General features: G+C 45.4%; 1 protein-coding gene across 1 annotated transcript in view; it reads right to left on the minus strand.

Moving 5' to 3' along the window:
• Window positions 1–16,273, minus strand: part of RIMS4 (regulating synaptic membrane exocytosis 4) — a 96,804-nt gene extending 80,531 nt beyond the window's left edge. The window contains exon 1 of the mRNA XM_075901260.2: window positions 15,701–16,273. Coding sequence (XP_075757375.1) covers window positions 15,701–15,797 — 97 coding nt within the window. The 5' untranslated portion in view covers window positions 15,798–16,273. The remainder of the gene's footprint in view (window positions 1–15,700) is intronic.
• Window positions 16,274–18,172: the final 1,899 nt, after the last annotated feature.

Here is an 18,172-nt window from a genome sequence, read left to right on the forward strand (position 1 = left end):
ACTGCTCCACCACCTGGAAGCCATCTCAGTTAGTGCCCAGCCAGAGCCTGCTTCCTGAACCCCTGTCCCAGCCCTGAACCTCCTCCTGAACCCAACCTCCAGCCCCAGACAGAAGTCCCTCTGCACTCAAACGCCTTCCCAGAGCTTGCACACTGAAACCCTTCCTGGCTCCCAATACCCAACCCTGGGCTAAGCCCAGAGTCCCTCCCACACTCCAAACCCCTTGGCCCACGACCAGAGCCTGCACCCCAATCTGGTGTGAGTGAGGATGGGGAGGAAGGGGGACAGAGTGAGCAAGGGGAGGTCTCAGAGAAGAGGTGGAACAGGGGCAGGGCCTCAAACAAGGGGAAGGAAGGAAGTGGGGCAAGGGTATTTGGGCTTGAAGTAAATCTTACATTGCACTTACATTGAAAAAGTGACCTTGTGGTGAAAAGTTGGAGACCACTGGTTTAGGGAAGTAACTGGAAGTAGCAGGCTTGTTTTTCCCTGTCAATCTGTCCTACAAATCTGCTCTCTCTTTGCAGAAGATAGCTGTAGTGAACATAAAGTAAGCCAAATTCCCTAGCTAAAATGTCCTATGAATAGGTTGTCCAGTGTTATTTCCTACCGATTTATTCCCATGTCTGTCTATCTTGACTGACCCTACTGAATTCAGTGCTCCATGAGGTGCAAGTCAGGCAAACTTTAAGCAGCTGCTTGAGAACTCATGGAACACGACACTATATTAAAAGCTACCACAATGCTTTGCTACCTTTTGGTTGGTTTAGGCAGTGGGAGGAAAAAAAGCTCCTGGATCAGAAGTGTTGCAGATGGACGGAACTTGGCTCAAAGGTGGCCTTTGTTGGTACAGGACAGCAGACAAGATTCAGTAGAAAGCCAACTGGTGTCCCTGAGTTGCTCAAAGTGGGGCTCTGTGCTGGACTGAGAAGCAGTGTGTGGATGGTCTGCAACAGCACAGAAGTGAACCCCAAAGAACAGAACTGATGAGAAACTCGTGAACCGTTTTCCTTTTTTTCCCCAAGCTGTACTTTTCTCAATCCTCTTAAATTCTTTGCAAAATTCCCCTCTTTCAAGTAAAATGCTTGAGACCAAATGTTAAAATGTGAGCATGATTCTTACCCTACAGCTGTGGGGTGAGGTCCCAGTGTAAATGACAGAGCTTGTATGTGCAATTGAACATAGGAACACCTCTTTGCATGTAATGTTCTTACGTCCACTTATACCACGACAGATTAGGTATGCAAACATGTATGGCCAGCAAGATGAATAAGTGGCAAATTGCACATGTGAATTAGGTGCGTATTTGTACATGTACAGGTTCCCTTTTTTCATTCCTGCTCATATGGTGTAGACATAGTCTGCCCCTTTGCGGTGTGATCTACCTGTTGTACTTCGATTGGAGTCATCATTGCATCAAGATTCCAAACAGAAAGTGACAGGTGTCATTATGTGAATGGCTGCAGATTGTAATGCGGGGGGTGCACAAAAGAAACATCCTGCTTATCTGTGGACACTTAAATGACTGTGCACCATCCAGGAGTGTAGCTTACCAATGCAATCAGCAGTACAGAGAACCATCTTCCAAGAGTGAGGAATTTAAAAAAAAAAAATCCAGTAATTGTTTCTTTAGCATAATGAAGAAACTGACACACCAATAATGGAAAATAAGACCTGGAGAAAAATGCATCAATACAGAAGTGGATACCAAGAGTTCCAGCAGGACTTTAATATGCAAAAGTAGCAACTGGATTGAATTATTTAGAGTCAAGATAAAACAGTTTTTAAGAAATGAAAGAAACTAGGAGAGATTTGTGCAAAACTCTACCCCAAGAGCTTGGGCTCCTGTACAAATAAAAAAGGCTGATGATCAACAGTGTCAAATGCTTCTGATAGAGCTTCCATCATAATAGCAGTAGAAATCAAGCCCTGTAAAACTGCATATGGAAATCAGTAGCCAGCCCTCTACAAAGCACCATCCAGGACTAAACCGATTAGCTCAAACATGACTTGAATGTTTCCACACACGGAGAGATCTTGGAGCTGCACATGAAATAAGGGTGAGATAGGAATCCAAATGGCCAAGCCACCCAGGTACAGCAGATGTCCAACCTAATGGCCTGACCATAGACATAGGGTTATTTTAAAGTACGGGATAAAGGAGAAACAACAGCTGTTTTTAAATACAAAGTGATAATCACCATGTCTATAACAAGAAAGTCTGCCTTAGTAAAGTTGCCTGCAAATCCAGAGGGAGCTTCTCGTTTCAACTATCATCTGTATACCCTTACTTAAAACACACACACACACACACACACACACACACACACACACACACACACACACACACACACACTCACTCTTAAGGCCCCACATGAGGGAAGAAAGTACAGCCACAGCAGCCATCACAGCTTAAGAACAAGTACCATGGGATTTTACTGTTACCATGGAAACGTCCTCGTACTGTGCAGCGTTTTGACACTGTCTGTTTTATTACAAGCAGCAATCACATGGCCATCTGTAGTGCTCAAGTAAAGTGGCTGTTAGAGTTCACCACAGTTATTGCTGCAGCCAACAGCCAATTCTAACTGTCTGGATGTTGGAATTTGACCAATTTGGCAGCAATGTGTTCTAAAGTGCAGGAGGAAGCTATTTTAACAGAAACAGTCCCATAAATCTCACAACGATACAGTATCCATTATCTGCCAGACTGAACATCAGATTGTTTATCTACTTTCTGCATTATTTTTCCTGGTTTGCAGAGTAGCACTTGAAGCACTTGAAATAGATTTGAATTACTGTACCTCAAGTATGACAGGTTTCAGAGAGGCAGCAGTGTTAGTCTGCATGGACTCGTTTTAACTCAAAGCATGCTACTTCAAATGAATAGTCCCACTGACTTGAATAAGAGTCTCATGAGAAAGGGCTACCGGTCATAGAATCACAGAAAGTAGGGGTGGAAGGGACCTTAAGAAGTAATCTAGTCTACATCCCTGGGTTGAGAGGATTAAAACCTAAACCACTCACAGATCCAATCAGTTCTTAAAAACCTCCAACGATGGGGATTCTGCAACCCTCTGGAAGCCAATTCCAGAGTTTAGCCACCTTTTATAGTTAGGAAGTTGTTCTCAGTATCTAACCTAAAATCTCCCTTGCTGCAGATTAAGATGGGTACTTCTTGTCTTACCATCAGCAGACATGGAAAATAACTGATCACCATTCTCTTTTTAACAGCCCTTAACTATTACCAGATCACTGCTCTGTCATGTTCAAGACTAAACATCCTCAGTTTTAACCTTTCCTCATGTCAGGTTTTTTTAAACCTATTGTTTTTCTTGCTCTACCCTAGACTCTTTCATTTGCCCACATTTTTCCCGAAACATGATGCCCAAAATTGGACACAGTAGGGATCTGAACATGTACCCATATACACAGTTAACCAATGAGCCTGGACTCAGTTACATTAGTTCACATTCATGCTTTCCCTGTCCCCCAAACTGTTGCCTCTGATAGAGGCAGTAGCACATGGGGGAAGGAGACAGACAGCTTGCCTCCCTAGAAAACAGTACTTCAGCAGAGGCCTTACCAGTGCTGAATACAGCATGACAACTACCTCCTGTTTTACATACAACACACCTGTTAATACATCCCAGAATTCTATTAGCCTTTTTTTGCAATTAAACATGTTGACTCCTTCAACAGGAGATTCACTATAAGCCCCAGATGCTTTTCATCTGTACTATACCTGAACAGTTATTCTCCATTATGTAGATATGCATTCGATTATTCCTATGCATAATATTTGGTACTTGGCATTACTGAATTTCATCTTGTTGATTTCACACCAACCAATTCTGAATTCCAAGTCTGTCCTACACCCTGCTGGCAATCCCTCTCCACCTTGGTGTCATCTGCTAATTGTATAGGCATACTTTCATCACCCTTATCCAAGTCATTAATAAAAACATTGATTAGTACTGGACCCAGGACTGACACCTGTGGGACCCCAAAAGATAATGTGACAATTAATCTTGGAGTATTATGTGAACTAGATTAAACTACAAGGCGGGTGCACAAATGGTTCAGCCAGCTGTGCACCTTCCTTCTAGTAATTTAATCTAGTCCACATTTGTTTCCAAGAATGTCATATGGGACTATATCAGAATCATAGAGCTGGAAGAGACCTCAGAAGGTCATCAAGTCCAGCCCCCTGCCCAAGGCAGGACCAATCCCAATTAAATCAACCCAGCCAGAGCTTTGTAAAGCCGAGACTTAAAACATCTCTAGGGATGGAGATTCCACCACCTCCCTAGGTAACCCATTCCAGTGCTTCACCACCCTCCTAGTGAAATAGTTTTTCCTAATATCCAACCTGGACCTCTCCCACCACAGCTTGAGACCATTGTTCTTTGTTCTGCCATCCATCAGGCTGTTCACAGTAGTTTCTCCAGCCTCTTTGGAACCTCCCTTAAAGCCTTACTTAACAAATCAATCCATCAAGATATATCACGTCTACTGCTTCTCCCTGTCCCCCTCCCCCATCCACGACTGTACCCATCATAGAAGGAAGTTAGGTTGGTTTGGCAGGATTCATTTTGACAAATCCATGCTGGCTATTCCTTATAATTTAATTATCCTCCAGGCTCTTACAAACTGGTTGCTTAACCATATCTTCCAGGTATCAAAGTTAGGTTGACTGATCAATAATCCCCTGGGTTCTCCTTTTCCTCCACCCCCCCCCTTTTCAAAGATGGATATTGTTTACCCTCTCCAGTCCTCTGGAACCTCACCCATCCTCCAAGATTTCGCAAAGATTAAAAATTTGTTCCTAATTTGAAACCTATAGCTCCCTTGCTGCTAACACCACCAATTACTATATGAGCTACCTTCAGCAACATGAAACAACTGATCACTGTCTTCATAATAGTCTTACAAATTTGAAGACTGTTATAGCCTTCCCCTCAGACGTCTCTCAACTAAACATCACATTTTTCAACCTTTCCTCATAGGTCATTTTTTCTAACTTTTTTGGGGGGAGAGGGGCTTTTCTTTAGAGTCTCTCCAGGTGAGGCCTCAACAATGCTGAGTACAGCACAACAATTCTCCCATTTCTTACACCTGACATTGCTGTTAAAGCAACCCAGAATGACACTTGCCTTTTTCGCCATGGTATCACACTGCTGACTCATTTGCAGTGTGAGCCACTATAATTCCCAAGTCCCTTTCTGCAGTAATGCTGCATATACAGTTCTTCCCCATTTTGTATTTGTCCATTTGATTTTTCCTTCCTAATATAATGCTTTGCATTTGTCTTAACTGAATCCCCTCTTGTTGATTCCAAACCAATTCTGTAATTTATCAATATTTTAAAATGTTAATCCTGGCCTCTAAAGTGCTTACAAGCCCATCCATCTTGGTAGCAGCTACAGATTTTATAATATACTATCTACCTCATCACCCAAATCATTAATGAAAACATTCAACAGTATCAGAACAAGAGACCCCCACTGTGGGACCAGATTTGACATGTCCTTCCAGTTTGACAGTGAACAATAACTACAGGCAGTCCCCGACTTACGCGGATCCGACTCATGTCAGATCCGCACTTACGAACGGGGCTCTCTCGCCCCGGAGGTCGAGGTGGCGGATTACTACCTGCGAGCTCCGGGGAAAGAAAGTCCCGTTTGTAAGCTGCTCCGGTGCCCCTGGTCTGCTGGAGACCGTCTCCAGCAGACCAGGGGCACCGGGCGGGTTCCCGCGCTTCTGAGGCTTTGCTCTGGCAAAGCCTCAGAAGCGCGGGGAACCACCGCTGCTGCCGCTTCAGTCCAGGTGCCTGTGGTCTGCTGGGGACCGTCCCCAGCAGACCACAGGCACCGGGACTAAAGCGGCAGCAGCGGCGGTTCCCCGCGCCTCTGAGGCTTTGCTCTGGCTCTGCTCCCCATGTCCCTGGTCTGCTGGGGGGGAGGGGGCGCAGCTAGTGTGCCCCCCCCGCCAGACCAGGCTTTTGTTTTGGACCCTGGGGCAGAGCAGCTGGGGCGCTGCCGATTGGTCCTGCAGCGCCGCTCTGGGCACTACTGGACCAACCTGGCAGCACCCCAGCTGCTCTGCCCCAGGTCCGGATTCAGCTGCTGCTGGTCAGTTTCAGCAGCGGCTGAATCAGGACGCCTGGGGCAGAGCAGATGGGGTGCTGCCGGGTTGGTCCAGTAGTGCCCAGAGCGGCGCTACTGGAGCAACCCAGCAGCACCCCAGCTGCTCTGCCCCAGGCTTCCCCAAGTCAGCTGCTGCTGAAACTGACCAGCGCTGACTACAGGAAGCCCGAGGCAGAGTTGCTCTGCCCCGGGCTTCCTGGAATCAGCTGCTGATCAGTTTCAGCAGCAGCTGACTTGGGGACGCCTGGGGTTCTTAAGTTGATTCTGTATGTAAGTCAGAACTGGCAGTCAGTTTCAGCAGTGGCTGAATCTGGACGCCAGTTCCGACTTACATACAGATTCAACTTAAGAACAAACCTACAGTCCCTATCTTGTACGTAACCCGGGGACTGCCTGTATACTACACTCACAGGCAGCACAGATATGAACATGCATTCCTGCAGGTCAATTACATTTTCAATTACAGGGGAAAAAAATGAGAAATCTCTCTCAACTTATTATAATCTTTAAGGTGCTGGCCACTCAGAGCTTTTTTGCAAACCACTGGCATTGTGCAAAGCCAGCTGAGTTTTTTGGCTTTTGGGTAAAGTGACATAACAGGGTATTGGCTGCCACTGATTTGACCATGGTTGGATTTTGTTTAGAGGGTGGGGCTTATTGAGTTTCTTATTACACTTGAACCTCTAATCTGGCAACCCTGGAAACAGGGTATGCCAGATTAAAGATGTTGCCAGGCCATGGAGGAAGCTGTAGGATCTGGGTGAGAGTCACATGTGGCTCCACATTCCCTGCTGTCCCCAGGCACTGCTCCCCTCTGCTATGGGAGTGGCAGGGAAAGCTTCAGGGTAAGCAGCTTTGAGCACTGCCATTCCCCTAGTTGGGGGACGGGGGAGCAGAAGCACAAAGTTGCTTCCTCCTCCCTACCACAGGTATTCCTAGATTAGGGAAACCTGGAGAATGAAAGCTAAGTGTATTTGTATGTGTTATGCAATAACAGGGCTCCAAGGATCTTTATATGGGTACTTTTAACCCTTTTATAAATATAAATAAAATGTAGTGCCCAACTACTGGGCCAGCTAGATGCTCAAAATTTGTATACAGTTCTGTGCTTAATTTCTGCACAAATTATGTACCTAAATTAGCCATCAATTGCTATTCTAGCCTCTTAGATCTATCTGTTCACAGATTGCACACTTCTGATCTCCACTCCTTCATTTAGAGGACAAAACAGAATCTTTTATGAAGATCACTTTGGTAGATGTACATTCAAAGTCTTCTAAATAGTTAGGTCTTACGTTTTGAGAGTTTATTTTTAGCTCTTTGAGTTACGTAGATATCCAAAAATTGGGGATCGCAAGGTTCTGTCTTCACTGTAATGAGTAATGACCATTACAAACAATGCATAGAGAGACCCATTAAAGGGCAACACATCAATGTGCTTTAGGAATCCCATGCCAGTAGTCCACTGCTCCACGTAGATAACCCCTTAAGTAAAAGTAACAATTTTTAGTGTTTTTCCAGTGGATAAACATACTTCGAAGTAGGAATAAGAGATCCTCCGGAAAAGGGCTTTTTTCCGGAGGATCGGGGCCAGTGTAGACGAAATGCCGCGGGGGATATTTAAATCCCCCGCGGATTTCCCTATTACGACCTGTAAAATTAGCATGCCCCTTTCGGAAAAGGGGCCAGTGTAGACGTAGCCGGAGGGTATACCAAGAGTATTATCAATCTTTAATGGATAAATCTAAAAATCAGAAGCTGTATAAATAGTTCTGAGAAGAAGATAGTCTTATTTAAGTGTGCTAATGGCCCTTCAAAGTGCCTTGCATGGGGCTGCAAGACTTATGAGGAAGAGAATACTGCAGTGATCAGAGCCCTGGGTAAACCCATTAAATGTTGGGTCTGACTGCATTGCTGAAATGCACTAAAAACCTTAGCTTTCTAAATTAAAACCATGAACACAAAACACCACACACACCACACTCAAATATGGACAGGATAATTCAGTCTGGAAAAAGTAATTGTATAAATAAATTATTCCTCAAAAACAAGTGACCCAATTAAGTTTAATTCCCTCTCTACACAAAGTAGATGCACACTGTCAAATAGAGACGTTGAAGTGAAGTAGTTACAACATTTCACAACTTGTCCTCATGTAGAAACCTGACAGAGCAAAGGATTTTTTAGCATGGAGAATTGTGCTTTTGACTTAATAAATGTTTCACTAGAATTAATTTTACATGAATTAGAAGTGGCAGGGAAACAGTTGTTCTTCGTTAGAAAGGTTTTCACAGATAGGATCTCCTGTTTAGAGTAACCTGACAGCAAGACGATCCTCACACAGAGATGTCATGGAGGGAACGCTTTTTCTTTCCTCGCATGGGAGTTCAAAAGATCATGTATAATAAGCATTTGTCATCTTCTGTATTAGTGTCTATGAAGCTCACTAGCACTTTTCAAATATCTACAACATGTGTAATTGGTGCAGATGGACTCTAACAGCTATGCTGCTATAAAGGAAATCCACAATATCTTTAACATTGTAGAAGCTCAAAAAAAGTTGGCAAAAATCCAGGGCATCAAGGATTTCCTACTATCCTCAAATACAGGGTTTTTGAGTTGCTGGCACTTGTTAAAACAGTTTTCCCCTCAACTTTTGACGTGACCCAAAAAACAAAAAAGAAATTACAAAATTTGAAAATTCTGGCAAACTGAGAAATTAAAGAAAACTTGTTCGGGGGGGGGGGGGGGGTGTCACATGAAGTTCTAGGTTTAGCTTTTGAGCATTTTTAGATACCATTGAAACGTCTAAAAATAAAATTAAAGAAAAATTTGAAATCAATTCATTTCAAGCTGGGAAAAAACCCAAACATTTTGAATATATTGATATGTTTAGTTTTTCAAAATTTATGGTTAAAAACAAACAAAAAACCCACTATTTGGCAAAATCAACAGATTTCTGAATCTGCATTTAGCAATGGAGGTATATATTACAAAAAGGTTTTGTTCTAAATGTTTTATTCAGAGCTATCTAGAGGCCTATAGGAGGGGAGTATGCTGCACACATTCTGGGGAGCTTCAGGGGGAATTAAGTTTACTTGATTCAAAATTCCTTAAGTGTATCCTCTGGAGCAGTACACCTCTGGATTATTTCCCATGCAGGCCAATGCCCCATAGATATATGGCTGAGCTTTCAGTTAACAATAGCATTTCCATGCCATTGTACTACAATCAAGAGACAATAATTACTTCAGTTTTACATGTATTAAGAAAAAATTTGGGATTTAAAAGTCATCATACTGGTAATACAGCTAACAGATGTTCTCTGTATCACCTATATCCAACAGATTGAACCTCTCTATTCTGGCACACCCTGGTCCAGCAACATTTGTGGTGGGGCCAAGTTTCCCACAGGCCCATAAAGTTTGTTTACAGCCCCCAGTCCTGGGTCTCAGTGTACTGTGCTTTTATTTAGCTCTGATTTACCCCTAAATGTCTTCTAAGAGCCCAGAAAGTAATTGGTAATGCTGTTACACAATACTCACCTCCCGTGGTTTGGCAAATGCGCTAGGGTGCCAGACTAGAGAGGTTCAACCTCTATTACCATAAACAAAGGGCACGGGCATAATAGAGCACTGACCAATGACGCTGTAAAAGGAAGCTCATAGGGTCTCCTGAAGCTTTCCAACACAATCTAAGACAAGACACGACAGCCCCCACGAACTCAAAAAGGAACTTCACATTATGAAATTCATTTACATTAACAATTAGCATAGTCTATAATATTGTTTGCATCCAATTGCAGCACAGCACTGGAATTGAAGATATCAGTGGATCTTTAACCCAGAGACCCTGTTTAATTTTATAACTGTACACACTTTAATGTTTAACAATACAAAGAAATTCAGCTGATCCAACCCAAAGAAAGATGTTACAAACTTCCCCACAAGCCCACAACAATCACGTTACTCCAGTCCAACATGTCTTAACTCTGTTTTTACGGCATCATTAAGTTAACATTTAGTGTCTCTTCAAAGCAAGTGCTGGTGACAGAATGGCTGCCATTCTGTGGCAAGGTGTACAAGGAGCAGCACCATAGTTGCTTGGACGGTGGTGTCTGTACAAAACAAATAAGTTCCTGAGTTGGGCATCTGCACAAGGAGAAAGTTTACCCACATTTTGGTAGATAGTTTAAGATTGACAGTGGCAACCATTTTCTCTCTTGGTCTAAGTCCATTTGGGTACTGCCCTCTGCAAGTGTTATTTTTAGTTCACATTCACCTGTGTTAGCTCACCATTTGCCAAGCTAGGCTCTTGCAACAGAATGCTGCATATGTACAAAGATATACAGTATATTGGATTTCAGCCAATCCCAGGAAAAAAAGAGTCATTGCAATATTGTAGTACAATTAAGATTTCTACCTCGATACTAATAAAAGCATGCACTAGATTAAGGCTCAGATTTTCAAAGATGAGTACATAAAAATGCACCCATGCTCATGTACTTCATTTGCATGTACCAAGACTGTGATTGTGTTTGCAGTCAAAGTACAGACGAACTAAGGCCCCAATCCTGCAATTTACTATTTGCGTGTGTCTTAGACCAGTGGTTTTCACACTTTTTTCCTGATGACTCAGTTGAAGAAAAATGTTGATGCCCATGACCCAATGGAGCTGGAGATGTGGGGTTTGAGGTGTGGAAGCTGCAAGGGGGCAGAGGGTTAGCATTGCAGGGGAAGGGGCTGTGGAATGGGGCTGGAAATGAAGGGCTCAGGATGTGGAAGGGGGCTCTGGACTAGGACATGGGGTTGAGGTGTGGGAGGGGTAAGGGATTTGGACTGAGATCAGGAATGAGGGACTTAAGGTGCAGGAGGCAGATTAGAACATGGGCTCACCTTCAGCAGCTCCTCGTCAACAGCACAACAGAGGGCTAATGCAGGCTTCCTGCCTCTTCTGACATCACAGACCACACTGCAGCAGGTGTCTCTCCATGTTGGAGTCATACAAGCAGTTCCATGTGGCTCTCGCCACTGGCACTGCCAACCCAGCTCCCATTGGCCAGTTCCTGTCTAATGCAAGTGTGGAGCTGGTGACTGGGGTGGAGGCAGTATGCAGAGCCCCGTGGCCCCTCTGCCTAGGAACTGGACCTGCTGCTGTTCACTTCCAGAGTGCAGCATGGTGTCAGAACATACTGGGACTAGCCCAGTGGTTTTCAAAAAGTGGCTCACGACCCAGCCTTAGCCAGACAGCCCCACTGATGGGACATTTTAATGGCCTGGTCGGCAGTGCTGATCAGAGCCGCTGAGGTATTCGAGAGGCTGAGCAAGGAGACCCAGTGCCCTTCATTCCACAATCCAGTACTGAGTCAAAAACCAGTCTTAGACATTCCAAGCAGTTGCAGGATTGTTGTAAAAGTGAGCGAATGCACCCATATTTAATCCATACACAAATTTGAAAATTCATGCTTCATGGGAATTGCTTCTATTTAGCTCTTTTTGGTCTATTGCTTTACATTTGTACAATGATCAAAGCTAGGACAAACACCTATACAATGATTATAGAATCATAGAAGACTAGAACTGCAACGGACCTCAAGAGCTTATCAAGTCCAGTCCCCTGCCCTCACGGCAGGACCAAGCACCTTCTAGATCTACCCTGATAGATGCCTTCATTATCTCCAGTCATCGAGATTCCACAACCTCCCAAGGCAATTTATTCCAGCATTTAACCCCCCTGACAGTTATGAAGTTTTTTCTAATGTCCAACCTAAACCTACCTTACTGCAATTTAAGCCCATTGCTTCTTGTCCAGAGGCCAATGAGAACAATTTTTCTCCCTACTCCTTGTAATGCCCTTTTAGATACCTGAAAACAGCTATCATGTCCCCCTCAGTCTTCTCTTTTCTAAACTCAACAAGCCCAATTCTTTCACTCATCCCTCATCAGTCATGTTTTCTAGACCTTTAATCACTTTTGTTGATCTTCTCTAGACCTTCATAATAAAGACCCCTGTTCTGAAGTTCGTGTCCCTGCTGATATGGATGGAAATTTGAATGAAGACTGCTAAACTTGACCAGTAGAAAGCATAGGAAAATTATATTTATTTAAAGAGAGTTGGCAACCCATAGTTCTTATACTCCATATTACAGCACTGCTATATGTTAATATGTTGCCCATAACAGGCCCTGCATGCAGAGGGACATATCTGCGGGGTCAATCTATCTCCCCGCATGAAATATAGTTCAGGAATCATTCAGTTGAGAGAGCCGTACTAGAAGTTCTGCACATCTATCTGCACCTAGTAGACCCTGACCCCTCTGCCCTTTCATAGACTAGTATGGACTGTTCTTTCTATACCCATTTCACCACTGAGAAATTATCAGAGGCTTTGAAACATCAGGAGTGCAGCCTAGGTGTGAATGGCATATTGACAGACCCAAGAGATGTGAAAACTGATTCGGCTGGTGCTAAGACCATGGACAGTAAAGAAAAATGAAGCCCAAATCAGGAAGGGAGATCCACAATTAAAACCATTTTCAAAGGCTATTACATACCAAATTCAAAATCAGGCCTCTTTTCCAGGGGAATGTTAATTCTAGCCCAGTGGTTCCCAACCTGTGGTCTGCAGACCACCTGGTGGTCCATGACAGTACTACAGGGGTCCGTGGAAAGTTTAAAAATAAAGATATTTTCTTTTTCTTCCCTTATTTTCCTTTTCTTCTTTTTTCTCCCCCAGGGAGGGGGTCTGTGACATTTTAATAGATTGGCTAGAGCAGAGGTTCCCAACCTTTTCAATCAGCAGAGGCTGGAAATCCAGGTGTCCTTAAATTCAACACTGTCATTTGTGTTTCCACTTTGCTCAATGTTGAAGGCCATGCCAGCTCTAGCAAAATTTTCTTTTCCTTTCCTTTCCTTCTTGGGTCAGATTAAAATTATTTTCATCTGACCCAAGTGAGAAAACCAGATAGCAATTTGGGATCCAGGGCCTTCTTCCCTTTACAATAAAGCACATCAAGTTTCCTTTCAACTTTGTTATTTAATAACTTTTTTCTTCCTCATTACAAAGTCATCCTTCTTGTTTAGCAAAAATTCTCATCTTCAGACAAAATGGTTGCTAAAAATGTGTCAAAACTGGAGTGTTTGCACTGTCAGCATGCCTCCCTTCTTCATATCCTTGGGTCAATCTCTTCTGCTGTCGTCTTCTATAGATGGCATATTGCCAAATTCAGTATCCACTACCCTGTGCAGTGTGACTTTTTTTTTTAAAACTACAATTCATAGTGCAATTAGATCTGATCAGAACCTTGTGAATTGCAGAAGCTTGCAATGTATGTCATTGTGTATGTCATAATGTGATTATTTATTAATTCTATTTTCTACAAAATATGTATTGTCCTCTAAAAAGTTACTTATGTTTATGTGTATTTTTGGTGAAAGCAGAAAAAAAAAATCAAGATAAAAAAAACCCCTTACTTTCTGAAACTATCAATAGAAATAGCTGGTGTTCATAAAAATTTGAATACAAATTCATATTTCCAGAGAAAGGGCCAATACCGCAAATACTTTTTATCAAGAATAATGATGCCTCTTACCCTGAGTAGTTCCACTAAGATTAATGTGACTAATTCAGGGTAGCAAGCAGCGCTCCAGTAATAAAGGTTTGAAGGATGAAGCCCTAACTGTAGATTTTATAAATTCAAAGGCATATTTTTATAGGCTGGGATATTAACATTTGTGAATGATTGTTGAGAAGTAAGATCACGTAAATAAAATTCTAATGATAACCATATATCTTTAGATGTTAGAATAGGAAGAAACATTCATTGAAACGATCAGTCTTCTCAGAACAAACAGGGTCAGCCCTTCAGTGCGGAAACACTGTTCAAGTCAAGGTGTCGGGAAATGTGGCTCCAACACGTCTTCTGGAAATAATTTCTGAAACTGCACAGACTTCTTAAAGCTCCTGTTATTACCTTGTATGGTCCTCCAGCTGTTTACTTGAATAGGACACAAATCATTTGTGGAGATTGCACACCTCTTCTATGCAGGATTTTGAACATATTAAAATACATTCAGATGGAGGATGTTAAACCCTACTTCCATTCCTCCTGACTTGCCTGCCTGCTCACAGTCAGAAGTTAATCACTTCCAATTTTTATATATTTTACTTTTATTCCTCTAAAAAATTATCATTTTGTATGTGACATCTCATATGTACATGTATCCAGCTAAGACAGGTATTTGAGAGATGCAGCTTAGAGGGTAGATATGAAAATGCACACGTGCATCTAAAACCAACCATCTCCACATTTGTTACCCCACCTCCCCCCCCAAAAAAAACAAAGATTAAAGATATATTACCAGAAAGTGACCTTGTGCGTACAGTGAAAATCATTACACATTTTTATAATAAATTCAAGGAAACAAAGAGTGTATTTTTACCCTACTCCCTATATAGAATCTCATTTTAATTCACCTTTTCCCCCCCACTCAGTTTTGTGCCTTCTATCATGCTCTCTCCCTATGCTTGGAATGCACTCAAGGATCTCTCTCTTTCAGCCCTACGTCTTGAATTTGTCTTGCCTTCATGTGTCTCCCTGTTAATTACCCCTTCTCCTGAAGCATTCTGTCCAGTCTGGTTTACAGGGACTGTCTTTGCAAATCCAGATAAATGCTGCCTAAATTCTAAAAGGGCTATTAAGACTAAATACACTGAACTGATAATACTTTAAGTGTTACTTGTTCACATTGAAAAGCACTTGCAGCATGAATAGGCGGAAGATGCCTTTTCTGTTTAAAGTACTGTCATCCACCATCCTCTCTGGAAGACAACTAAGCATTAGCAAAGGGATTAAGACTTGCACCAGTAATTTGTAAAGACACTGACTTCAAGGTAAACCAGGAGAGTGCATTTCCTTATGCAAAAAAAAAAAAAAAAAAATCTCCATTTTTCCCAATCCCTTCACATTAATGCAGGTTCCTAACCCCACATCTCACTATACACAAAACGTGGCGGGCAGCCAGTGGCGGATGGCATAAGCAAGTCAATCAGTGGATGAGTGTGTCACACTGCTACCCCTTAGATGAGCTAACACATCACAATCCCACATTCCCCCGCCCCAAAGGAGCGATGCTCCTCAAAACCTCTAACCCTCCCACCCTCATGGCCAAGAAAGTCACATCCACCAGCTGCTTTTACGCCTCTCTAGCCTCAGTGCTTCCACAGCACAGGGTGGTGGGAGACATTTATATCTCCCTACAGCTCTACAGACACATGCTAGAAACCTCATTCACCCCCCGACACACAACGTCCTCGAAGCTGCCTCACACCCAGGTCTGTCTCGCCCTCCCCCATCGATTCATTCACTGACTACCCCGCGTCCCCACCCACCCTCATTCACAGCCTCTCTGGAGGCACTGCCCCCCCCCCTCATTGGCCCCATGACAGTCCCTCGACCCCCGTGCACAACCTCGGGTGCCCCGCCCCAGGCTCTCCCCATGTGCCCCCTGCTCCGCCGCCCCGTGCATTACCCCCCTCCCGGGCTGCCCCCTTACCCGCGTCCTCCTCGTCGAAGCTGTTCATGCAGGGGAAGTAGATGGCCAGCGCCTCGAAGGAGGCGGACAGGCTGAGGCGGCTCTGCGAGCGCTCCATGAAGAGCCCGGGGGCGCCGCCGGGGGCCTCGGCCGCCGCCTGCGGCTTGGCCAGCTTCGACGCCCCATTCTTCACTCGCAGCACGGCCCGCGGCGTCTTGGCTACGGCGGGGGCCTCGGGGAGGCGAGACGGCGGCTGGAAGGGAGAGGGGGGGGGGGTCGGCGGGGCTCAGCCCCACCCGCGGCAGGCGCCGGACGGGGAGCCGGGGCGAGGGCACCGCTGGCGGTCCGGGCGCTGGGGCAGGCACCGGGGCGCGAGGCGGTCCCCGGGAAAGGCGCCGGGAGGCTGGCGGGAGACTCCCCCCCCCCCCTCCTGCGGGCGGCTGCTCGGCGTCGGCTCCGCCGCCTGCCTACGGTGCCTCCTTGCGCGGCGGCCCGGACGTGTCCCCTGGCGGGCTGCGCTCCCGGCGGCTGCTCCCCACGCCCCAGCGCTTCATTCAGCTGCCGAGCGCGCGGGGCGGGGGCTGCCGTGAAGTCATCCCGGCGCGGCCGCGGCGCCAATCAGGCCGCGGCGCTCGGCTGGCCCCCACGGCTCCGCCCCGCGCACCTGCCCGCTGCGCGCAGCCCGCCCCGGCTGGGGAGCTGGAGCCGCGCGCGTTCCGCCGGGGCGACAGCAGCCCCCGAGACGGGAACGGGGAGCGCTTGCGGCAGGTGCTCCCCCGTGCGATGCAGAAGGGAAGGGGGAGCTCACGCTCGGAGGAGGCAGGGCTCCCCTTCATGTCCCTCTCCCCCCCAGGCTGCCTCGGTACCCCCTGGCTTGGAGCGGTTTCCAGCTTGTCCAGGGTTCAATCGCTCTCCTCGCCCCCACCGTACACAATTTTCCGGCACCTCTGCCACTGGGTTTAACCCCAGCCTGGGGAGGGATCCAATTAAGCTGCATTGCTGTTGGCTCTGGATGATCATCCTCTACTATAACTGCCTGTGCCTGTCTCTTTCGCCCCCTGCCCCCGCCACAAACACACACACACACACACACACCCCGCTGCCCCCTCCTCCCGAGACACACACACACACACACACCCCGCTGCCCCATTCTCCTTCAAGCTTGTGTGTGCTGTTTCAGAACTTCCTGAAGCCAGGGATGGATTTGAGGATTAGGCTTCAGTGGACAAATGCATTGAGGGGCACGTACCATGAAGCTCAGTTGGACTGTCCCACAGAGGCTAGGGAAGGGGACAGGCTGGAAATCAGGAGCAGCAGAGGCCGGAAGTGAGTTTGGAGAGGCAACATTGCAGGATTTGCTTTCTTCTGTTGGCCAGAAGGTGGTAGGAGGGTCTGAATCGCCCCCACACAATGTTCTGGGCATTAGCCTTCATAATCAACAGAAGAGTATTAACTCACACAACTCCTGTCACACAACTCCTGCAGTTTTCTTCTTCTCTTTCTTCCCCATTCCCCTCTAGAGCTGAACAGATCAGTCCTTCCCTTTCTGCCACATTTTTAGTCTCAGTCTCCCTCCCTTTCCCTCTCCCTTTTGCTGGGGTGGGCTGCCTCCTTTTTTCCCTTGTCAGTCTCTCCCCTTCTGGCTTCTACTCTGCTGTGGTCCTGCTGCCCTCTTCACACCCAGTGCCACTCGCACTCTGTCACTAATCTGTCACTGGGGGCGACAGTATGCATTTCAGTCATTTTGGTCATTTGTCACCCACTTTCATTACTTATGTCATGATGAGCACCTTTGAAAGCTGAAAGGTATGTTCCCAAGCCTGCTGCATGTATCTGAAATTACTTTGACTCCTGTTAATATATCCCAGAATGATCTTCGGGGGGTTTTTCCAGCTGTTGCTCTGTTGAATCATATTTAGGGTGTGATCCAGTATGACTCCCAGATCCCTTTCTTCAGTACCCCTTCCTAGGCAGTCATTTTCCATTTTGTATGCGTGTGACCGATTGTTCCTTCCTAAGTGGAGTACATCTGGTAGTCTCTCTTTTAGATATTAGTCTATTGCTTATTGTACTACACTGCAGCAGAAGGTCGAAGTAAGATACACAACTCCAGTGCCATAAATTGCATAGCTGGCGTCAATGTATCTTACATCTCGTTTCCACACCATCCACACAGTGGGAGGCCAACTGGAGCAAATGCTCCTGATGGCTTCCCTTACTCTTCATGAGGAGCAGGAGTACCTGCGCCGATGGGTCCACCCTCTGAGTTCAATTTAGCAGGAAGATTGACTGCGGCAGCGTCAACCTTCTGTGTAGTGTCGATGTGCCCAATAGGACTTTTCCAAAAAGGTAGGTCTGAGATAGAGTCCTTTATGTACATTAGATCTGTGAAGTAATACTGTTTTTCCATAACTACCCAGTACATTTTTGTAGATGTATTAAAAATTACTTCTGTTGGTATTACGCCTTTATAAACAGTGAGGTGGCAAAGTT

The sequence above is a fragment of the Pelodiscus sinensis genome, chromosome 17 (genome assembly GCF_052426305.1).
Source record: "Pelodiscus sinensis isolate ZL-2025 chromosome 17, ASM5242630v1, whole genome shotgun sequence".
In the NCBI taxonomy this organism is placed as follows: Eukaryota; Metazoa; Chordata; order Testudines; family Trionychidae; genus Pelodiscus; species Pelodiscus sinensis.